Genomic DNA, 25,738 nt, shown 5'->3' on the forward strand with positions numbered 1-25,738 from the left:
TTAGATACAGATCCTTTCCTGCATAAAACCTTATTTCAGCTATTTCAGAGTGAAAATCAAAAAACATTCAGATCCCATTTTTGGTGAAATGCATTGTCAGAATACCATGGTTCAGAATCTGGATTAGTTTAAGTGACAGGCACTTCACATGTACTCTTTAAAAATCCCAAGGGAGGATAATAACCACCTTAGTTTTTAGGTTGAACCACATGGTGTTCAGTTTGCAGGGAAACACCAGATAGATTACTGTCTTAGTGTACTGAGACCACGGTATTTGGAATACACATAAAAAGTTTATTTGCTTATTATCACAGACTACAGGCAAAATATTAATCATGTGCATAATATCACAGAACATGAATTTGAGTCTGGATAGTTTCATAAAAAGTAGAATCTGCTATTTAAACTCTCTTAAATAACTATTGTTCATAGAATTATGCTGATCCTTTATCTCTTTGCTTTTCCCTTCTGTCTCTTCATATTTTCTTCCTCAACCACTGTGCATATATGCAAGCACCTTCTCCAATATTCCCCCACTTGGAAACTACAGAAATGTATGCCTTCAAGAGACAGTTCTGTCATAAGACTAATATTTTTCAGTATATTTCTTATGCCATTAAATGGAAAAACTCCAACTACTTTATTGCTCCGCCCATGAACAATTTCAGTTTGCCAATAAATATGGCATTTGTAAAATGGACACCAAAGCCTGAATACATTTTATAACATAAATCAGAGGCTGGAAACTTTTTTTGCAAAGGGCCAGGTGTAAACATTTTTAAGTTCTGCAGAAGACTTAACTCTGCCACTGAGGTGCACAAGCAGCCACAGACAATATGAATGGTCATGGCTATGTTTCAATAAAACTTTATTATGAAGCAGGCAGCGGCCTCATTGGCCATAGTGTACTGATCCCTGATATCAAAAATGGGGTTCATCTAGTAATCAAGAAGGATAGATGATTAAATCCCAAGTATAAAATTTCACATACTTCTGAAATAAAATACAGAACAGTGAGATGTAGACATAAGTGATATTTGTATAAGGGGCCAGCTATAAGATAGATAATGTCCACTGAGGTTAGCCCCTGATCTTTGCAGGTCCACACAATGAGCTATGAATCATCATTAATTTAGCAGTAAACCTGTGGCTGGCAAATATGAATAACTCTCACATGCAAAAGAAAAGAGATCACAGAAAGAGGCAGCTAGGAAAGGATGCAAACCTATACCTCTCTAGGGCCATCCAGACCTCCTAACTCCACTGGCTTTCCTCTACAGTTTATAGCACATTCATAAACAAATCAAGCACACACTTTAAATTTCTTCTCCAACAGATAAAAATAGCAAAGACTCTTAGAGAGGAAATTCCCCTGCTGGAGTGAGACCAGGAGTGCAGCTCCCACCTGATGGTTCTGTTGGAGTCCTCTGGGTCCGGGTCTGGGTCCTGCATTTCCCCACTGTCATTCTGGCACTCTGCCATCACCACCTCAGCATCTTGAACCATTGCCTCTTCCATGTCATCCATGAGCCCACTGTTCCTTTCACTGTCATTGTCATCACTCCCTTCTTCCATGACCACATCAGACTCTGCCCCAGGGCTAAGCAAATCTAAAAAATTGTTTGCATCCATGAAGATAAACCTGGAATCCTAGAGTCAGGGCTTAAGAGGGCTAGGCAATCCTACAATATATCAATTGGAAGCCCTAAAAAATACTTATTTCAAGAATTTATCTTTCCTTTTTAAAAAAATTTTAGTTCATAAATATCTGAAGTTATCAGAGGATGAACAGATAATTTTACAACCAGATGTTTCTTTTTCATGCCCCTAAACCTAAAAACATGAAAAGACATGGACAGCCATGGTAGGAAGCCAAGTGCAGGATAGAAGCAAAATTCTAGGAAGCAAAGCGATATCAGGAATGAGTGAGGAGGAAACTGGTCTATTTCAGTAGCATAGCTTTGGTGGGAAAAAAAGGGATACATGGGAAGATGAGGGAAACTTTCACATGCAAGAAAAGTCAGGGTCATTGATTCTTGCTATTCCAGTAACTTTTTAAGTCACGGATTCCAATATATCAAATTGGTCACATAAGCAGCAGTTTTTAAATACTTAAGATATTTGATATTTTAAGTAATATTGAATCCTGTCATCAAGCATTTGGTGGTAATGTAATAAATTATAATTGCTGTTGGCCCTTGAACAACATGGACTTGAACCATGTGGGTCCACTTATACAAATATTTTCTTCAATCAATACAGTACTGTAAGTGTATATTTTCTTACTTACAATTTAAATAACCCTTTTCTCTAGCTTACTTTATTGTCAGAATATATTATAGAATACCTGTAAATACAAAATGTGTGTTAATCATCTATGTTACTAATAGGCTTCTGGTCAATAGTCGGCTGTTAACAGTCAATTTTTGGGGACCCAAAAGCTAACAATCAGATTTTCAGCTGCCTGGAGGGGAGGTACTGGGTAGCTAAGCCCAAGCCCCAAGTTGTTCAAGTGTTGACTGTACTTACTAATGCAGAGTCCTTATTTTAAAACTGGAAAATGGACCAGGGACTGCAGCCTGCTAAGTCTGAGAAATTCATATTTTTACCAAATTTTTCTAACTGTGTGGGAAAATGCAATTTCAAAGTAATCAACAATATAAAAAACTGCACTGTTTCCCCTTAGTTCCAGTTATCAAGAACATACTGAAATTTCCTGGCCTGAACAAAGTCAATTCCACATGCCACAGAAAGTAGGAAAACTGCCAAGTTTTCCATTTTGGGAGCTAATCCATGAATCTCCAAGGCAGGAACTGGTAAAGAAATGCTTTCCTTGAGAGATTTCCCCTCTTCTTCTAGGTACATATTTCTTCTAGAGAAGAAAGTTCTAGAGTAAAGATAACCCTTTATTTTCTTCAGAGTTTTAGCAATAAAAATATTTGTTTCTCTGGCCTTCTGTCCAACATTTCTTTTTTCCCTCAGAGGAATCACAAAACTGGTATTAAACTGAAGGCATAAAGCAGTCTACCATCTATAGATAAAGTTAGCCTGGGGTACTAAATCAAATATTTTGCTAAAGACTCTATTAGGAATACTACTTGGGAAGAAAACATCAATTTTTCCTTTAGGACATTGTATTTTTCTTAGGAGTCCTTCAGTGTTAATTTTTATAGTTGAGTTTTCCCAAAAGACTATTCCCAAGTATAAAAAACAATATATATTTTTAATTGACTGAATTAAAGTTCTTTTTTATTATATTGAGGATTCAAATTAATAAGCATACATATAATGGAATTAACTGGGTAGAAGAAGGAAATGGGTGATTATTTCTTGATGGGTCAGTCTCTGATTCTTCCCTCCCTTGACAGGAAAGATAGATTAATCTTTATCCCAGTGCTTGGAATGAGAAGGATGGAGAAAAAGAGACCAAGAGCTATAACTTGCAGGCATTCCAACATTTTCTACACTTCTGAACAAACTAGGAAAGGAGTATTAAGAAGAAAGCTGAGAAAGAAATTCTGGACATCCAAGACTTCAGTACTGGCTGTGCACTGCATAAAAATCATGCAAAGCTCTTTGATTTCAGTCAAAACTCAATGACGAGCCCTTTTCTAATGTAAAATAGGAAAAACTGAGCCCATAATTTACTTTGGGCTGGGTCACATGTATATGAACAGGAAAAAAAAAAAATCCTGCCAAGTCATTAGGGACACACTCTTGAACAGGGCAGAAGCACAGATGTGACGGTTGATCTTTTGCTTACCTCCATTAATGGTCACTTCACCAAGGCAGTTGTTGGGCACTTTGGAGGCACAACGTTTGTGACAGTTGAATCTGCAATCTGATTGTAACGATGTAGAAGGAAACAAAAACCAAGCACTTGTCAGAAGGAGAAGTTGTGGACTAAGTAAAAGAACAGTGACTTCAAACGGATGAGGACTACTTTCTAAATCAACGTGTGGCTGGCGACAAATGTCCAGGGGGGACAAGATCCTTCTCACCTTTGCACTGAAGGCCCTGCCGAAAGAGGCCCCTGAGCAGCTTCTTGCAGTACTGGCACACGGTGGGCCGGGTGTATGAGTGGATGACGAACGTGTGTGGCACTTTCACCTTAGACATCAAAATCTTGTCGAGCTGAATTGGTCGTCCAATGTATGACTGAGAATTTGACCTCTTCTCCCGACCAATAAAGGACTCAGATGGTGACTTTTGCTATTTTTGCAATACAATAAAGGATAATAAGATGTAAGAGGTGCCTTGATTTATATATACATATAAACATACAGATATATTTATATATCTATCTGTATAATTTTTTAAATTGTTTTGTTTTACTGCTTAGTGATGGTCCATAAGGAAATGAAAGAAATAAACTAAAGCCGTGTTTCTGTTATTTAATATAATTTAATACCCCTTCTATTTCTCATCTGAATTACCTTATTTTTATAGTCTAAAAAGAAGAGAATTAGAGATCAGAATATTTGAACTTGATTTCCAGGACTTTCAAATTTGGGGATTTTAAAAAGTAACAATTAGTTGTAATATAGAAGTATAAAGTTTAAAACAAACACACAATGGTACTTTACCCCACTACACATGTCATTTCATTGATGTTTTTTGAGGTATGACATGTACATGGTTAAAAAAAGGCAAGGAATTCTGCATATGACATCATTAAAAAAGTGCTTACAGTTCCTCTGAAGTTCCTCAAAGAAAAAATAAATGTGGCTTGGTATTATTCCTCAACAAAAGAAAGTTAAGGGTTAAAATGATACTATCATTTTATAATTAAAAACAAAGCAACTAGTGGACTATACAAGACACACAAATATGGGTGTTTGGTTATAATTACACATCTGTGCACTCTTGTGTTTCATTTTAAAATTACTTAATCAGTCCAGTACATAGGTTTTTTCTCTTTTACTTAAATGAATTAAAATTAACTGTGTTTCTATGTTTTTGGGCAATTTCATGTAGCTCTTGATATCATGGAAATGTACTTAAGAATTATCAGAATAAAAGAGAAACTGAGTTACTTTTTAATAGTTATAAGACTTACAGATCTCGTGTATTAAACTTCTACCCTCAGCTATCATTGTGTGAGACACTTACAAGATAGGCTTTGTTATCTAAAGTCAAGGTATCTAAGCCCATAAAATTTAAATATATTCTTTTGAGTTAAATGCCAGAACACGAAATTCCATTTGTTTGCCTCCAGAGCCCTTATATTATTACCTTACTCAGCTTCTGATTTGGAATGGCTACTGACAAGATGAGAAGAAAATCATACTTATGTAAATTTCCACCCATTTCAATGCCTATCAGCACCAAAAGGTAGCACGATTTGTTACCAAATGGGGGTATTTTGATTTGCAGATTTACTAGCTACAATAAAAAGAAATTTGAGATGAAGTTCTACATAGGGATAAATTTATAATTACAATCCTATAAAAGAAAACTATAAAGGATAATTACTCTGGAAAGTTCAACTCTTCCAGAGAAGTTTAAGGAGCTTATAATGATACGCCAAAGGTTTGCCAGACCAGAATCACGAATATACCGAATAAGTATCTTCAATGGAATTGAAAAATAATTAAATCCATAGGGTTAGGTCTCAGTTTTATGTGTCCTTCTTTAGTAACTGTAGTTAACAGGCCAGTTTTAAGTATAGACTAAAATGAAAATTGATATTTTTCCATAGTTGGAAAGTTTCAACACTCAGAATAAAAGTTGATCTGATGTCGCATTTTATAATTTTCTCAGATTTGGAAAATCCTATGAAAAGCTGACCAAATCACTCCTCAACTATTTTCCTTAATTTAAGACACCTAATTCTAGGCTATGGTAACAGAACCCATTTCACAAAGGACTATTTACCGTGGAGCAAAGTCAGTCAGAAAAGCAAGAGGCAATCTGATAAATTGAAATGTCTTCTTCTTAGCCAACACGGTAACATTCACATAAACACTGCCTTAAACTACAAGTCATTTCCTTTATCACCTTCAAGGCAGGATTGCATCCGGAATTTTAAAATGTTATGTGAGTTTATAGAAGAGAAGTTAGCTGTCACTGTAGCCCAGAGACTGTATTATACACACATTCAGGCAATGGTGAGATTCACACAGTTGCATGTGTGCTCGGCACAGAATAACAACTCAAAAATTCTGTAATTTATAGTGTCAGAAATTAGGACTTCAACAGCACTTAAAATTTAATAGCAATTTAAGGTTTTAATAGCATTAATAAAGAATGCCCTCCTGGCATTCATGACATTTTAAAATTAAAATCAGCTAGCATCACAACCAGAAATATGTATCATTACCTTTCTTATAGTTCCAAATACATTACTTAATTTCAATGTGGCCTATTTTCTAAATTAAAATGTAAAGCTTTAAAATCTTGAGTTGGGTTGCATGCATGGTGACTTATGTGGGAACTGATCTACTGCTGGAAAGAGCTTGTGTTGTCTAATTTTACTAGACAACACACTCTCTGGGAATGGAAGAATGGGAAAGGCTTTGGAAATTTTGTTTGCAGAATTATAGTCTATGTTTCTGGAGTGTACACACACACACACAGATGAATGTGTTTTCCCTTATGAGGATGCAAATCTCAGAAGCTAAGACGAAGAAAGAAGACTGGGTCATTATTTGATAACTCTATAAGTGCTTATATTTATCCATTCTTCAATCAAAATGCAAAGCAAGGCCCTCACTGATATACAACAGACTGTAAAACAAACAAAAGTCTAAGAAATAAGGCATTGCCTGTAATACACATTCACCATTGTTTATGTAAATTTTAAAGAACAAACTTTTCTGTAATCCTGCCAATCATCCCTTCAAAACCGCTTCTAATGATGTGAACACAAACCAAATATTCCCAAGGATTTTCAGAATCAGTGATACATTTTCCCTTAATAATTAATATTCAGTTACCACTTTAAACCAAAAAAAGTAATTTCAATTGTGTGAAGTTTTATTTGAAGGTATGTGCACCAAAAAGCCATAATTACAGTTTTGTTTGTTGTATCAAGTTACAGAGTAGGCAAAATTTAGAAATTGGTAATGTTAAAAAAAAACGATCCTTAACAAATTCTCACTGGTCTGATTCCAACTAGCTTAGTCTTTAAAATAACTTCAACATGAAATTAGACTTAGCGGTGAGTCAAAGAACCGGGCTTTTGTGCCTGCTGACACATTGTCATACAAAACAAAGAGAAATAGTCTTGTCTCATTTCTTCCTTAACTTCATTTTATTTTTTTATTTATCTGTATAATTACCATGTGCACAGTCCTTTAAGATCTTCCTTCTCTCTCTCTCTCTTTTTTTTTTTTTAAAGTAGGCTCCATGCCCAGATGGGGCCAAACACAGGGCTTTGAACTCATGAAACTAAAATCAAGAGTCAGATGCTTAACGACAGAGCCACCCAGATCTGCCCCATAAGATCTTTCTTTAAAGTTAACTCTGATAAAGGGAAAAATTCTTCTTTACTCATCAATACTAGTGGAGGTTTTACTGGGTAACTAAATGCTGCTTCAATTATCTTCCACTGTTACTTGCTGTTCCAGCTTGCCACCATGGATTGGGTGAACCTGAGCAACCTGCAGAATGATTGTTTTTTTTTATGGGAATAGTGAGGAAAGTGGAAACGCTCTGCAAAGGGAACAGCTACATTGTGTTTCACTCTGCTTCATTATTGTGTTCCCAGCAAAAACTGGCTCAAAACTCACAGAGCAGATCTCAAATTCCCTTCTCTATAATTATGGCAAGCACATACAGGAGAGAATGTACTTCTAAAAATTTCTACATTTCTACATTAGCCAGTGGTATTATGAATTGTTCTCTTCCTGTGAAGATCTAACTTATAGATCAAGTTACAGGTGCGCAGCTTTTGGGAGATTCGACACAACTGCGAAGTATGGTATTGGGATGCCTGTGTATAAACGATGTGATTTGGCAAATTGTACCTGATGCAAAGTGTAAAGATTTCTTCTCTGTTCTCAGTGTAAGATGTATCACATCACAGACCGGAGAGAATATGAAAACAGAAAAATTATGAAAGCTGATTTTTAAAGCCAGGATTAGAGATGAAATAAAGATTGCAGAGATTAATTTTTAAGTCTACAGTATTGTAAAGTATCTGTAGTATTCTTATGCTAAAAGTATTCATTTGCAATTACCGCCAAAGTTAAAACTACATGCACTGAACACCTACTCACATAGATAATATACCCCGCTTCTCTACAGACTGAACTTGTTTTTTAACCTGGTATGCTAAATTAATGACTCAGCAAGTTTGGAACCTTCCCAGGAAATGATTGCTTAGATTACATTATGGAAACTCCAACTGCCAGCCCGTCTTTAACATTTAACAGGACTCTGAAACCATTTCCCAACAAGGTATATTCCACTTAGCAGTTGAAAATGAATTCTCTGCATTAGTAAAGCTAGAAAACAGAGGAGGAAGAGTTGCCTTTCCTTGTCGTTTGCTGATTGCCAAAGATGTAAAAATTAGACATAAGATTTTGGAAGATACACCTCACTTTACAAAATGCCTGGTTCAAATGAAAATTTCTGCAGTGTTAATATATTTATATTAACTAAAATTCACTTCACAGCCTCATATTGGGAATAGATTTGGGGTGACATATATACCCCTTGACTTAAAGAGAACAGAAAAGTAGAGAATGCTTTAGCATACATGTTGACAACCTTCTTGGACTTGTCTCAATCATTAGGCAATAGATCCTAATAGATACTAGGAGAAGGATACTGTCTTAATCATATTTGTCCTCTGTTAATGGAAGAAGTGCCCAGTACATGATAAACAAAAACACTGCTTGAACTGAATGGAAATAATGTTTTCAAGAAGTAACTACATGGAAATAATAGATGTGACATTTCAATAGAGAAATTCAAGTACACACTATCATATAAGGCTCTTTTAACAAAAGTGTTTTTTTTGTTTTTTGTTTTTTTTTTTTTAATTTGAGAGAGAGAAAGAAAGAAAGAACAGGGGGACAGGCAGAGAGAGAGAAGGGGAGAGGGAGAAGCAGGCTCCCCACTGAGCAGGGAGCCCAATGTGGGGCTCAATCCTAGGACCCTTAGATTATAACCTAAGCCAGAGACAGATGCTTAACTGACTGAGCCACCCAGGCGCCCCAGGTCTCTTTTTAAATGTAGTATTATATGGGTTGTAACTTTGACGTATTTGCTTTACAGGATTTCAATTTTAAGAGAATACAGTTGGCTAAGGAATGTTTTTCATTGCAACTGCTCTCTGTACTTATCTGCCTGTTCCTCACTCCTACTTGCGTATCCAACACAAATACAAAATCTGTCAGAACTCTTCTGCTCTAGAAAGGGAGGGACAGTTCAAATACCTGTAGGTTGCAATACAGAATTTTATCAGTATCAATATCAGGGATGTAATAGGGAGTGGTGGAGACTCTGGAAAATTGGAGGAAGATTCAGAATAAAAGGAATGGCCACTGTTCATACACTGCTGATAGCTGCCATGTGAGCATGTGGCCTAGTGTTGTCAGGCCTCTCCGTTGTTCAAAACAAAACAAAAACAAAACAAAATCTAGTTGTTTTATGAAATAACTCTATTTCTAAATGTTGGCAACCTTGGAAAAAATTTCATTGTGCCTGTCAGTTCACTTGGGGAATAAACCTGGTCCATGGAGATTCCCAGATCTGTGAACTAGACAATGACATAAAACACTTTCTTTAAACTTTATACGTGCCAAGCTCTTTTCATAGCACTTCACATTCACTAATTTATTTAAACTTCATGCCCACTAGTGTTATGACCCCCTTTTACAAATAAGAGAACTGAATCTCAGGGAGGTCACATCATTTGGCCCAGATCACACAGCCTGTTGGTAACGGAACTCTGAATTCAGGTGGTCCCATGCTGGGTAATAACAGTGACTCCTCTTCCTCAGCCCCTCCCAGTTCTCACATCCCCTGGTTTTATGCCAATGTGAAAGCAGAAGGTATTTTCTTCCCTTCACTTAAGTTATGATGGAAGAATTCTTGGGGGGGAGGGGAAGAGTGAGAATAATTAAGTAATAACATGTTCTGCACACGCCAAAATGCAGTGTGAAAATATTGTGAATCTCTTAACCTTGACCTACAGAAGAGACTTTCAACCAGCTTGTCTGTGCTCAGAGGAGAGCATCTGAGTCATGCATGTTTTCTAGAACAGAATGACTAGATGAATAAACAGCTTCTGTTATATGAGCATCACCCAGTTGTCTGCCTACTTTCCTACTCAGGTGCTGTTATACTTAAAAGATATGAGCACAGCTATGTGAAAGCATCCAAACATTAATCCTTTATTTCAAAAGTTTTAAGATCTAGCATTTTGGACTATCACTCCAAGAACTGTGCGGAATAGCGCCTTACAATAGTTCTCTTTTCCTGCCAACATGATTGATCTATTCAATTGAACAAGTGTTTCCTGGGGCAAATCTTATTTTTTTTTTCTTTGAAGATGTTATTTATTTATTTGACAGAGAGAGATTACAAGTAGGCAGAGAGGCAGGCAGAGAGAGAGAGAGAGGGGGAAGCAGGTTCCCTGCTGAGCAGAGAGCCCCATGCAGGACTCAATCCCAGAACCCTGAGATCATGACCTCAGCCAAAGGCAACGGCTTAACCCACTGAGCCACCCAGGCGTCCTGGGGCAAATCTTAACTGAAAGCCGAATTCAGATGCTGCAGGACAGAGAAAGACCAGTAAATAAATCTCTGTGCCCGGTAACCTTAAATCCAGTAGAGTTCTGGATACAAAATAACTTACTATCAACAATCACAATATGTGCTCTTCCCTTCTTTCTGCATACCGGGTTCTGCTTTATTCTTTAGATTTCAGCTCATATGTCACTTTCTCCAAGAGATCTCCAGACCACCCAGCCTACTGTTCACTCCCCATTCACACTCTATTACTCTCTGGCACGCCATCCTATCTCCTTCAGGGCTATTACTGCAGCCTACGACTGTCTTATTCACCCACTTGGATATTGGATTTTTACTGTTTCCTTTCAATATAATGTAAGAGCCATGAGGAGAGCATCTTGATGATTTTGTTCATCACTGTATCACCAACTTCTGAAATGCCATCTTGCATAGATTAAGTGCCCATATATACGGAGGTTCCAAGAAAAGAGAAACCACCCGCATGGTGGAGGCAAAGGTGGTCATTCAGAAAAAAGGCTTCCTGAAGAATAAGCATTTCGTGTTGACCCTGACGTGAATTCTGCCATGAATATGTTGAGACAACTTGGAGATTTCTTTTACATACTCTGATACCTCTTTAATCTCTCTTTGAAATGCTTATCTAACCCTACCCCGAGATGCTGCCAGTAAAACATCACCGTGAAGGCACAGTCTGAGGCTGACCACTTTCTTTCTCTCTTTTTTAAAAAAGATTTTATTTATATATATATTTATTTATTTGACAGAGACAGAGAGCACAAGTAGGCAGAGAGGCAGGCAGAGAGAGAGGGGAAGCAGGATACCTGCTGAACAGGGAGCCCGAAGCGGGGCTCGATCCCAGGACCCCAAGATCATGACCTGAGCCGAAGGCAGAGGCTTAACCCACTGAGCCACCCAGGCGCCCCTGAGGCCAACCACTTTCTGAAGCAAAAAGAAACGATCAACTTCTCTCATCACCATTTAGATGAGCACACTACATCTCACACAAGGAGTGAGGGATTTTCCCGCACAGACCAGTTGTTGGGTAAACGATACACATCTGAAGACCGCTGGGAAAAGGAATTCATAGAGGAACAATCATGTTTCCATGCCCTGTACTTCACTGAGTACAGGGAGGTTAGGGTGTTTGGCGACTTGATTGTTCAGTGCTGTTCTGCTACAGTTCTGATTCTACATCCCTTGAACTGTCTGCCAAGTATGCCAGATAAATGAGTTTGCCTCCTCACTCAGTTGGATACCCTAAATATATATAGCATAAATAAAAGCTAATCAACACCTTTTCATAACAGTGAAAAGAGTTGCTATATGGCAGGAAAAAAAAAAAAAAAGTGTGCCCTTGCTTAGTGGTGACCGAAGCCATATTTTACAGTGGAGAATGCATTTCTTAATGTTGGTTGCAATTTGTGAAAGCTTTCATGGTAATAACATATATATGTATAATCTTGTATTAAAAATACAAGGTGGTCTGGATTTCCTGAGTGCTAAAATAATCGTGAAAGTTACATTAACTTTTTTATTGCATTACTCTATTTTGGGTGAACAGAAATGAAGGGTAAAGAAGCCTTACTATCTGCTTAAGCAATCCACCCTTTGCACGGAAAGCACCAGACGGTTCAAGAATTGTTGCAAATTACATGCACTGTTCTTTCAAAATGTCAGTTACCAACACCCTACAAATCGTGGGCTCTTGGAGGAAAGAGGAAACATAACAGAAGATAACCTCTTTTTTTACTTGAAGGCAATGTGACCTTAATGCCAGGCACTCTAAATTTACACAATAAAAAAGGAGCACTTTCACTGAGGAAGAAAATAATTTTGCATGTCAACAGTTTCTTCTCTGGGGCTTCAAATGTCAGAGTTGGTCTACACATAGAAAATAGAGCAGAAGGTAAATAGATTATGTGGAAAAATCAAGAATAGTGATGTCAGGAACATCCATTACCATAGTATCTGATCCTGCCTAAGTTGACAGGGGCCTGCTCTGGGTTTATGAACTCACAGGAAAGCTGAATGAAATGATCTGGAAAGAGGCTGTCACACTGACTACTGCCTTAGAGACACCAAGGAAAAGCTGGAAAAGCACGCCATAAACACAGTTCAAGGCTATAAAGGTTAGCCTCTCCCTTCAAAAATAAGTGTAACTTAAGGCCTCATAAGGATAATTTTATAGTGTTTTATAGACTCTTAACCTATAACAGTGAATGGTGGACACACAGCACTGTGTGTGTGTGTGTGTATGCACACTTGTGCTTCTGAAACATGGTAGAACCAAGAGCTAGATTTTAATATAACTCATTTAAAAAAGAGAGAAGAAGATGAGACTTTTTCCCATCAATTTTGAGTTTAAAAAATACAAGAAAGCTCAACCTCAATACAATTATACCACTCAATAGTATTTTTCAATGCTCAGCTACAGAAAAATAGTTAGCACCCAAAACACTGGGCTATTTGGGGCAAGAGTATATTTGTTCCTAACTTCTGGACATTGTTTCATCTTGCATTTCACTATATTTATTATCAAAATAGTAATATTTTCACTCTTCTTGAGAAGGAAGAGAGGAATTCATCTGATCAAATAGAATGGTAGAAAACCATGTCTAATGATTGAAGTAAAATCACCTATCTAAATATTTCTGAGAACACAGATAAAATACGTTAGAATCTGAATTATTTCTCAAGTTTCTGGAAGTGTAATTCATAACACCAATTCTAATCTTCCATTTTCCTCACACTTCATTATTATTTCTCTTAGACAAAACTTCACTTTTTTTTTTTTTGAGTAGAATCATTCATGAAGACACAAACTCTCAGAGTTAACATTGAGTAATCTTTCTTTTCTTCCTTCCCTTCCTTTTTTTCTTTCCTTCCTTCCTTCCTTCTCTCTCTCTCTTTCTTTCTTTCTTTCTTTCTTTCTCCATAGTAGTCAGCTAAGAACCCACTAGGACCTCTGTAGTTGTGACTGGTCAGGAATTAAATGAGAAGGGACTGAAATCTGGCTAGGTCTGGCATGACAATAGACTAAACAAATGTCTCTTATTGATAAGAAGGGGTGGAGGCTGTTTTGCAGGGCAAGGTAGAGACCAGTGTTTTGTGTCTTAAGGCTTGGCTGTGGGAAGAGTTAGGAAAGCCATGGTCCCTTTTCTAAGGGGAACACAGGCCCTTCAGAGCCTGCTCTAAAGATCCATTAGTTCCCAAGACCCATATGCTTGTAAGTGTGGGCAAGTGGTAAATGCCCCTCTCCCAGGGGGGAGTTCATGAAAAACACGCCTGAGTGTTTACATTTAGAGTTACATCTGGAAGTTTTTGTTCAGAGCATGAATTAATAATATACATGTACTTAATATTACAGAGCAATGTAATTAATAATAAGGCGGACATGGTGAATGAAATTAGGCAACAGCTGATTAGTAACACATCAAGCAGACCACACACTCTTAATTTTACTGAAGGGCTCCTTCCTGACAAACCCACCACTGCACATACTCTCCTAACTCTCAGAGGATGGAGACGTGCTGGTTCAAGAACTCTTGGATGTCTTTCCTCACTGAACATACACACTACCCAGGTCTGAATCTGGAGAAATAGTTTACACAATCATCAAACGAAACCTTGCAATATCTGGCAAATGTACTACATGGACGTTATGGTGCATATTTCAGTGGAAAAATGACTTTTTTAATTCAGATGAATCATGAGGATTCCAGGAACCCCAGAACACAAGAGTAATAACAATTGAAGTCTTTTTTTCTACATAGACTTTTCTACTTTGGAAAATATCCTGGAAAATATTTTATTTGGTCAGAAATATCATCATAGTTTCATTCAGGATTAGAAATAGCCCCCCGCCCCCCATTATTTGCTCATTTGAAAAGAATCTACCTGGACTATGATAAAGGGTATCAGGATATCCAGTAACTGATAGATAATTCAATACTGGTATTTTCTTGTCTTTTTTTTTTTTTTTTTTTTTTTAATGAGCAAAAACAGTTAACTGAATGAATCATTTGTGGGGGAGATTTTTCTAGGAAAGTATTCAGGCATGAGTTCCTTTTAATACAATGCTTATGTAATTAAATGTGAGTCAGTAAATGTTATCAAAGTAATAGCAGTTTGTGGCAAATTATTATTTAGAAAATATGCACCCTTAATAACAAGTTAAACTGAATATTATCTAACTTTCATAAAAACTAAAGGATGCAAAAGGTGAGGATATAAAACAGTCAAACACAAGGAAAACGTTTGGAATTAGCAACTTATTTCCTAATAATTTCTGTGAGGCGGTCTGAATATTAGGAATTACCACAGGACTAGACTAGAAGCATTTAATTTTACCAAAAATAGATTCTCTGTAGAGCCCTTTAACTTCAAAGCAATAATAGCAAATGATTCCTGAAAGATATTTTAAAACTTTAAAGTCCCCTACTATTATTGTATTATTGTTGATGTGTTTCTTTGATTTTGTTATTAATTGGTTTATATAGTTGGCTGCTCCCACATTGGGGGCATAGATATTTAAAATTGTTAAATCTTCTTGTTGGACAGACCCTTTGAGTATGATATAGTGTCCTTCCTCATCTCTTATTATAGTCTTTGGCTTAAAATCTAATTGATCTGATATAAGGATTGCCACTCCTGCTTTCTTCCGATGTCCATTAGCATGGTAAATTCTTTTCCACCCCCTCACTTTAAATCTGGAGGTGTCTTCGGGCTTAAAATGAGTTTCCTGGAGGCAACATATAGATGGGTTTTGTTTTTTTATCCATTCTGATACCCTGTGTCTTTTGACAGGGGCATTTAGCCCATTAACATTCAGGGTAACTATTGAGAGATATGAATTTAGTGCCATTGTATTGCCTGTAAGGTGACTGTTACTGTATATGGTCTCTGTTCCTTTCTGATCTACCACTTGTAGGCTCTCTCTTTGCTTAGAGGACCCCTTTCAATATTTCCTGTAGAGCTGGTTTGGTATTTGCAAATTCTTTCAGTTTTTGTTTGTCCTGGAAGCTTTTAATCTCTCCTTCTATTTTCAATGATAGCCTAGCTGGATATAGTATTCTTGGCTGCATGTTTTTCTCGTTTAGTGCTCTGAAAATGTCATGCCAGCTCTTTCTGGCCTGCCAGGTCTCTGTGGATAAGTCAGCTGCCAATCTAATATTTTTACCATTGTATGTTACAGACTTCTTTTCCCAGGTTGCTTTCAGGATTTTCTCTTTGTCACTGAGACTTGTGAATTTTACTATTAGGTGACGGGGTGTGCGCCTATTCTTATTGATTTTGAGGGGCGTTCTCTGAACCTCCTGAATTTTGATGCTCGTTCCCTTTGCCATATTAGGGAAATTCTCCCCAATAATTCTCTCCAGTATACCTTCTGCTCCCCTCTCTCTTTAGTAAAGTTCTTAAATTTTGAAAATTCCATAAGACCCAACTTATTTTTTAAAACAATGTATCATCACTATATCTTGTGACTGCAAAGGACAACACTGTCTTAAATTCTGCTTCATTCTACTAAAAGCGGTGTGGGAAAAGACAGCAAAAGCACACAGGAAACTGAAAATATGCTTTCACCGCAGATGAACAGAGGATTAATCATATATAAAGATTCTCAGCAACCAATAAGCAGCTCAACAGAAAAAAGATAGGCAATTTACCACAGGTGAAATACAAACGGCCAATAAATATATGAAAAGCTGTTTATCCTCCAATAAGGAAATAATATTTAAGCACAGAAATTTTTCACCTATAAAATTAGTAAATAAAACAAAACAAAACCAAACCTTTTAAAATACTGATAAAATCTATTGTCAGGAAGAATGTAAGGCAGTAAAACCTTTCATACACTGTACTTCTCAAGATTATAAAGTTAAACTTTTATAACTTTTTGAAAATCCCTTTGGCAAAAAATTGTATATAGTCTTCAGTCCATTTGGCTTCTAAGAAGATAACTTACTAAATACACTCAACAAATGTTGACCGGAAAACCTACTAACACTTTTACAAATGAACAACAAAAACATACGTATGCTTATTTCAGCTATGTCTAAAATAAAAGAAATGAAAACAAACTACTCAATAGGAGAGATTAAGAAAATTAATATATATCACTGCATTATAACACCAGGAAGCTTTTACAAAGACATATATACTATAACTATTTGTTTGTACATTGACCATTTATGCAAGCTACATAAAAGCAGAGAATTTAAGTAATTTTGTATGCTTTCACACTCCAGAGTTATAAACCTAAAAGCCTTAATTGACCAGGACACGAGCGTGGAACCGTGACCAGGTTTTTATAATAATTCTGCAACTTACACTACTATCACGAATTTTATGCATCATTTTCTTCCAAGGCAAGTATAAAGACAAAAGTCTGCTATCTTTTCAACAAACTGGATATAAACAAGTTCAAGAACAACAGCTTGTGCTGAAAATGCATCTTATTTGCATCAGGAGCCATCTTGTGAAAGCCTAGTGGCCTTTAGGTTGTATAACTTTCACATAAAAGTAGACTATCTCCCTCAGTCCCTTAGATAATCTTTCCTGATTGCAATGTAGGAGAAAGAAGTGAAAAAATGCTTCTTGTTCTTCTTTGGCTTCATTCCCAAAGGACAGTCTGAAGGGAAAGATACTAATTCCCATTTCAAATTATGTCTGGAAGGCATTGTAAATTACACAATTTAAATTTGCAAGAATATAAAAAAAATTACCTAGCTTTCACCCTGGACTTTTCTAAGTAGGGCATGTTTTGCCCAAACACAGAAATTTACTATTATTGAAGTAGATTTCTTCACTTTATAATCCTATGAATCAAGATATCTTGACTTCTCAATTCTATTTAACCTAGAACACGTTCTAGTTGTGTTTTCATTAGCTTCCTTTGTTAGAGTTACTTTAACAAGACCATCTAAGAATGGACACTAATAATGGTATTTGAAATTTATAGTCTCTTGAGAAAAATAATATGTCAATTCTCAATTTGCCAGAAGTAAGGAAATAAGGAAAACTAAATATTAACATGTCAATTGGTCAAAACAAGTTATCATAATAAAAGCACCCTTGTATACTCTGCTTTAACATGTGATCTAAATGCCTTTCCCCATATCCAGGCTATCAATTGCTTAAGATAAATAAAAGGCCAGTTTTGGAGGGGTGGGGGCTTAATTAAAAACTCAAGGATGAAAATTTGTGAATTTTCTAGATATAATTTCTTCTTGGACTGAGACCTGATATATCTATTTGCATACAATCCATTTAAAAAATAACTAAATAGAATGTAACAGATAATACATTAAGGATTAAAAGCTCCTTTCTTAAAAAAAAGGTAAGTTCATCTTCAGGCAGTTCTTGTTGTATACCTCACCATGCCAGCTAAAACATGTGTGTGTGTGTGTGTGTGTGTGTTGGGATGGTGGCCTCACTCTGCATGGTTCTGTGGAACCTGTCTTCAGGATACAATTCTAATATGCACGCATTTCAGTTAACATGCTACTGGTGAGGTGCATGCTGACTGTATTCTGTTCTATTCTCAACTTGCCTTTTCAATTTCCTAGAAAAACCTATGGGCTTTCTGCAGTTCAACAGGTTGGATTCTGAGCTAAACTCTGACTTGATTACTCTCACAAAGTCAATGTAAATAATTGTCTGATGTCAACCTATTAGCATTATGCTGGTTTGTAAAAGATGGGGAAGCATATTCCTACTGTCAGGTAGAATTAGTACCTACCTCAAAGCCAGGACTCACAGGAGACTGAAACATGAAGTTGGAAGAGCAAAAAACAGGCAAAGATGCAGAATAAAGGGGAAAAAAGAGAAGAAAATGATGTTATTTGAAGAAAGCAAGGCACGTTACCAGTAATGTTTTATATAGATGTATTTTTAAGCAAAATATTATACTAAATAGCCTTTAGGGTCACAGAGACATCTGAGTTGGAAAACACTTTTTAACATTTAAATGGAATTATGGACACTAAGCCAAGACTGCAGAAGCACAGTTTACAATTGTGAGTTGGGAGAGGTGAAAAAAAAAAAAACCCTACTTGTTAAGATGTCAGTGATGAAAGACAGCTCCTTCACCTTGTTGAAAATAAATCATAGTCAAAATGAAGCATTTTTGACCTTTACGGGAAAGATTAGATTTTCTTCACAATAATTCATCCTCTCAATGGGAAAAGAATGAAAAAGGTCATCAAAGTAATCAAATGTTACATAGTTGTTATCTGCCTGCTGGCGAGAATAACCTGATGAATAATCGGTATTAGTCAGTGGTTTACAAACCTGGAAAGTCCAACAGTGGGTTAAAGTTTTAATGAGAGAAATATGCCTACAGTGCATTCTTTGCTCATCTTAAAAGTCTTTGCTGCATATCACTGTTTTCTGTCTGATTTCATTCAAGGTTGAAGTACAACTCGAAAAAAGAAAGGTTATTCTAAAAAGTTGTTTTAAGAGGAATAGCAATGAAAAATAAAAGAAACTTGGTTCAGTAGACCTACATATCCTGTATTTACACTGAATATGTCGTTTTCATCCCAAATCAAAACCAAAATACAGCTGACTCTTTTTCTTAACAAAAAGGCATGGCCATTGTTTTCTGAACCTTGATATCCTATTCAACAATCAGAGACATTGGGAAGTAGTGGACATTTAGATTGAGGTTCAGCTAAGATTTACTGTTACCCAGTAATATCTGCTATATTTCTAGATTGACATGATGCAAGTGCAGAACTCAGGGTTAATAACTGCTCGTTTGAACAGATCCAAACAGACTACTGGGGATGTTAGGGAAGAAGAACTTCCTCTGCCTTATGGTCCTTCTAGCTGGACTTAGAAGCAAATTGACATGAAGAGATTAACAGGAGAAAATCAAATTTAATAGGAATACATATGAAAAATCCACACAGACTTGAAATTTCAAAAACAGTGAGGAAACATGAAGCTCGTATGAGTTAATGAAGGGGGTAGAGTCTGAGGATATGTAAAGGGAAGAAGGTCTTTGGGAAGAAGGTTTTAACAAGAAGGTGAAGGGAGATGTCTGGAAAAATAAAGCTGCCCTATTATGCAGATAAGTTCCTTAGGTAAAGGGAGTCTCTATTAATAGCTCTCTTCCTGTTACAGGCTCTCTTTTCCAATGTAAATTTAGGCAGTTGTGGGGGAGGCCTAGAACTTTTCCTGCATCTGTTGGGTTTTGATTGCTTTTAACTCAAAATAATCTTTATGCCAAAGTGGCCCATCTTGGGAAAGCCTGCCCTGTGTCCCTACAAGATAAAATTATAACCCTGTTTGTGTGTACTTTTATGGAACATTTTCCTATAGAGATGGCAAAGCTTTCTTTTTGGGAGAGGAACTCAATTTTTTTAATTTCCAAAATAAGGTGTTATCCTTATGCTCCTCAACATATCTGATATGTAAAGTTCATGATTTTCTTCTCATTTGTAAGCTCTGAATACCTTTACTCAGGGCTCTCATCAGCATTCAGTTTTGGCTGAATGCTATTCAGCTCATGATATTTGAAGATGATCTATGCAACATATGTTCATTTATTCCTCTAAATTACTGTTTCTCAAGGTGCATTCTGCCCCCAAATAGGATATCCCTAGGTATTATGAGAAAAAGGGATTCCATACTTGAGTTAATTTAGGAACACTGATTTCATTATTCCAAGATTTCTAAGACCCATAATTGTTCTTAATAAATATTACAATGTCCAATACATGAATGAACTGAGAAGGACTTCCCAGTATTGTCTGATCAGGATTTTTTTTTTTTTTTTTGGCAGAGTATTTGATAGGACCATTACTTTAAAGAAAATGTTGGGGGAGAACACACAGCTCTTTCTACTTTGCTATCAAGGTAGAATCACCAGAAACACATGATGATAAAGATGAAAGATAAAGAGAGCTGCCTATTTCTTTAGTAGTTGGCTGTAATATTATATATAGAACTAAATAATGGAGAAATATTCCATGTTCATGGATAGGAAAATTTAATATTGTAAAGAAGTCAGTTCTTCTCAACTTGATCTAGAGATGTGATGCAATCCCAATCAAAATCCTAGCAAGTTATTTTATGGACATCAACAAAGTAATTCTAAACTTTAGGAGGAAAGGAAAAACATCCAGAATAGCATAATAGCATAATATTAAAGGAGAAGAATATTATTGGAGGACCGAGACTGATGTTACTTGACTTCAAGTCTTTCTATAAAACTAGAATTATCAAGACAGTGTGGTACTGGTAAAAGAAGAGACAAATAAGATCAATGGATCAGATTAATGAGCCCCAAAATAGTCCTTTATAAATAGAGTCACCTGATCTTGGACAAAAAAAAAGGCAATACAATGCACAAAAATAGTTTCTTCAACAAATGCTGCTCAAACAACCAAACTCCACATGCAAAAAAAAAAAAAAAAAATAATAATAATAATAAAAACTCTAGACACATACCTTACACACTTCAGAAAAATTTAACTTTAATCATAGATCATGGACCTTAATGTAAAACACAATACTATAACATTCTTAGAAGAAAACATAGGATAAAACCTACATGACTTTGGATATGGTTGTACCTTTTGAGATATAACACTGAAGGTACAATTAGTGAAAGAAACAAATGATAAGTTGCACCTCATTAAAATTAAAAACTTCTGCTCTGCAAAAGACACTGTCAAGAGAAGTAAAAGACAAGTCACAGACTGGGAGAACATATTTGCAAAAGACACATCTAATAAAAGATCATTACCTAAAATATACAAAAACTCTTAAAACTCAACAATAAGAAAAACAACTTAATTTTAAAGATGGGCTAAAAACCTTAACAGACACCTCACCAAAAAAGATATAAGCAGGGGTACCTGTCTGGCTCAGTCAGTAGAGCATGAGACTCTTGATTGCGGGGTTGTAAGTTCGAGACCCATGCTGGGCATTGAGATTACTTAAAAATCTTCAAACAACAAAAAAAGAAGATACAAGCAGATAGCAAATAAGCATTATGAAAAGAAGCTCCACATCATATGTTATCAAGAAAATGCAAATTTAAACAATGAAATACAATCATACACCTATCAGAATGGCCAAAGTCCAGAACAGTGACAATACCTAATGCTAATAAGGATGTGGACTAACAGGAACCCTCGTCCCTTGCTGGTAGCAATGCAAAATGATACAATCATTCTGGAACACTGTTTTATGGTTTCTTATAAAACTTAACATACTCTTATGATCTATTAATCAAGCTTTTTGATGTTTACTCAAAAGAGTTAAAACTTATGTCAACACAGAAACCTATACATGGATGTTTATAGTAGCCTTATTTGTAATTGCTGAAATGTAGAAGCTACCAAGATGTTCTGTGTTCAGTGCATGGATAAATAAACCATGGATACCTAGACAATGGAATATTATTCCATGCTAAAAGGAAAGAGTTCTCAGGCTAAGAAAAGACATGGAGAAAACTTTAATGCATATTACTAAGTAAAAGAACCCAATATGGAAAGGACACACACTATATGATTCCAACTATATGACTTTCCGGAAAAGGCTAAACTATGGAGAAAATAAAAGGAACACTGGTTAGCAGAAATCAGGTGAACATGAAGAGGGAAGAACATGTGGAACACAGAGGACTTTCAGGACAGTGAAAGTACTTTATATAATATCATAATGTACTTTATATAATATCATAATGATGAACAGACAATTATACATTTGCCCAAAAAAAGAACGTACAGCAAGATCGAACACTGAGGTGGAACTTTGGGTGATTATGACGCGTTAGAGTAGACTCATCAGTATTAACAAAAGTACCACTCTGACAAGTGATGTTAATAATGGGAGGGGCAATGCATGTGCTGGGGCAAGTGGTATAAGAGAAATCTCTGTATCTTTCTTTCAGTTTTGCTGAAACTGCTCTAAAAATGAAGTCTAAAATATTAAAAATATTAAAAAGCAAGAAACAAAAAAAAAATGCTTGTACATATCTTTCTATAGAAAGACACATATAGAAATATATGTGTCTATAAACTTTTCTGTTGAATATAAACCTAGGAGTAGAACTATGGAGTCACATGATACACATATATCCAGCTTTAGAAGATAAAGGCCAACCATTGTCCAAAGCTGTTGAACCAATTTATATCCACACAGTAGTAGTATATGTGAGTTCCAGTTCCTCCATATCTTCATCAATACTTGCTATTGTCGGGGTTTTTTTTCAATGTTAGACATTCTGATGTAGAACTATTTCACTGTTGATTTAACTTTATTTTATATTTTTAAAGAGCTTTATCCACTTATTTGAGACAGAGACAGAGAGAGTGATAGACAGCACAGGAGTGGGTAGGAGAGAGAGAAGCAGGCTCTGCAGTGAGTAGGAAGCCTGACATGGAGCTTGATCCCAGGGCCCTGGGACCAGGACCCAAGCTGAAGGTAGATGCTTAGCCAACTGAGCCACCCAGGTGCCCCTTGTTTTAACTTTAGACTCCTTATAACTAATGAAGTACATTATTGGTTGTGCTCTTTTATAAAGTGCTGTTCAAGTATTTTTTGCCTGTATCTTTTATCTTATGCCTTATCTTTATCTTTATCTATATCTTATCTTTATCTTATGCCTTATCTTTAAATCGAGTTGTCTATCTTCTAAATTTTTGTAGATGTTCTTTGTATATTCTGAATATGAGTTTTTTATAAGATAGATAACTTGAAAAGATCTTTTCCCATTCAGTGACTTGCTTTCCACTCATTGGTATTTTTTGCTGAAAACAGTTTCTTAATTTTAATGATCTCCAATTTTTCACTCTTTTCCCTTTGACAACAATCGGGCTGTCTGCTCCACGGAGAGCCTGCTTCCTCCTCTCTCTGTCTCTGCCTGCCTCTCTGCCTGCTTGTGATCTCTGTCTGTCCAAAAAAAAAAAAAAAAAAAAAAAAAAAAAAAAAATATATATATATATATATATATATATATATATATAAAGCTTTCCAATCCCGATTTCTTGTAGCTATTCTTCTATGTTATCTCCTTGAAGCTCCCAATCTACCTGGAATTAATCTTGTATATGGTGTAAGGTAGAGTCAAGATTCAAGTATTCCATATAGATAACCAATTGGTCCCAGAAATATGTGTTGAAAAGACCATCTTTACTCACAGCAGTGATATCCTTGTCAGAAATCAGTTGGCTAATACATACATACAGGTAGTTTCTAAACTCTCTTTATTCTATTTGATTGGTTTATTGTTCTGTTCTTGTATAATACCACCTTGTTTTTTCATACTTAAGCCTTGTGCTTAAGACATCTACATTGTCTTAACTGTGACTTTATAATATGGAAATTCTCCAGCATGTTTCTACCTCAAGGGTTCTCAGCCTCAGAACAACTGACATTTGGGGCCAGATAGTTGTTTGTTGTGGGGGCATGTTGGGTGTATTGACCTCTCTGTGACTTCCTTCCTTCTGAGACATTGGTTCTTCAAATCCTGATTGCTTTGGTAGCTCTTGGGTACCTCCAAGTATTATTTTGTTCTCTTTTCTTCTGTTATGTTTTATTCAGCTTTTATAATTGTCCCTTGTAGGACACTGATGAGATATAAATAAACTTCTTCATAGTTCTGAAAAAGATCAACTTTTTGTCTAAGACTAAGTCTTGTAAAACATGGTTTCAATTGGTTTTGACTTTTCCCAAATACCACAAGAACATTTGTAAATTAAAACAAAAAGATGAAAAAAATGAGTAAAACAGACAGAAATGACAAGATCATCTAACCCCGACTTCTACGATTTTCTTAAAAACATATAAAATGGATATCATCTTATTAAGTATACTTATATATAATGATAGAATATATTAATGTATCCTACTTAAGAACCTGTTGAGTTTTTCTCATTTCCTTCTAATACTGGTGATGATTTACTAAAAGGTATATACCCCTGTTGAGTTGTTATGCCATAAACTGACTGCATTTTGGATCTTCCTAAAAGAGGGGCTGCCTCATGGTTGTTATAATGAACAGTTTACTGCCAAAACTGGTGACAGACAGAGCCTGTCATATGATCTATGTTGTTATACTTTTTTTTTTAATCTTAGCAGTAATATGAAAATCTGAGATTCAATTCATGTGTCAAAAATTAATAAATTAATAGAATTACCAGTGTCTTCATCTGTATGTGAAATGATGATTTTATAGTCAAAATAATCCATCAACAATGGACAGGAAAAATCATTTTCTTATGTTTGAGAGAAAAATCTATACACTTGTCATGGCATAATTGCAACATGGATGAATAATGGAATTAATAAGCAATGCTTAAAAAAAAAAGCAATGCTGCAATGCCATCTTTTTATCTTGGTCATTGTCTTTTTCAGAAATGGAAAAATATCTTTTATTGTATCTATTACTAAAAGGTTTTATTATTATTGCCATAATATTACTTTTGATTAGACATTTACTATAAATTTTTAATTGCAATTATTGACCTTTCATGTCTTGCCCAGGGATAAAGAGGGACATAATCAGTGTACTCCAAAATGCCTGGGTAGGGTGGTTTTGTCCCTACATAAAGTAGGTAAGGCATGACCATGACCCAAGACAACCAGAAAATATGTGCCCTCTCAAAGTGGGCCAGTGTTGGCTTCCTTTCTCAGGTATTGGATAAGAAGAAGAGATAAATAGGTATACCATAAGGGCACAAAGAGCTTTGATACGTGTAAAACATGACTTTTCAAATAGTGTCACAAATATTACTTCCAAAGTCATTGCTCATTTAAAGGCTACCTGTCGGGCATTTTATAGTATGTTATGAAAATTTATGATAATAGTATCTTTCAAAGTATTTTATGGCTCCAGTATTTTCTCACCTCACAAATTTCTAAGTTGGTCACAATCTTATAAGCCTCTTTGACAGACATGGTTAAAAACGGATTTTAAAAAATACATTAAAAAAACATTTTAAGCATTCTACTATAAGAATTTCCATTCAGCAATAAAGCACTAATGAATTTCAAGATTTCGTGCAAAATATAGC

General features: G+C 35.8%; 1 protein-coding gene across 2 annotated transcripts in view; it reads right to left on the minus strand.

Moving 5' to 3' along the window:
* The window catches only part of PRKD1 (protein kinase D1), a 332,420-nt gene that overhangs the window by 55,672 nt on the left and 251,010 nt on the right, over positions 1-25,738 (minus strand). Inside the window, exons 5-8 of one of the 2 annotated variants that reach the window (XM_059373029.1) lie at positions 18,448-18,471; positions 4,002-4,212; positions 3,764-3,841; positions 1,406-1,610 (exon numbers count right to left, since the gene is read on the minus strand). In XM_059373029.1, coding sequence (XP_059229012.1) covers positions 1,406-1,610; positions 3,764-3,841; positions 4,002-4,212; positions 18,448-18,471 — 518 coding nt within the window. The remainder of the gene's footprint in view (positions 1-1,405; positions 1,611-3,763; positions 3,842-4,001; positions 4,213-18,447; positions 18,472-25,738) is intronic. The other variant, XM_059373028.1, reaches the window with a different exon arrangement.

The sequence above is a fragment of the Mustela nigripes genome, chromosome 13 (genome assembly GCF_022355385.1).
Source record: "Mustela nigripes isolate SB6536 chromosome 13, MUSNIG.SB6536, whole genome shotgun sequence".
NCBI lineage: Eukaryota > Metazoa > Chordata > Mammalia > Carnivora > Mustelidae > Mustela > Mustela nigripes.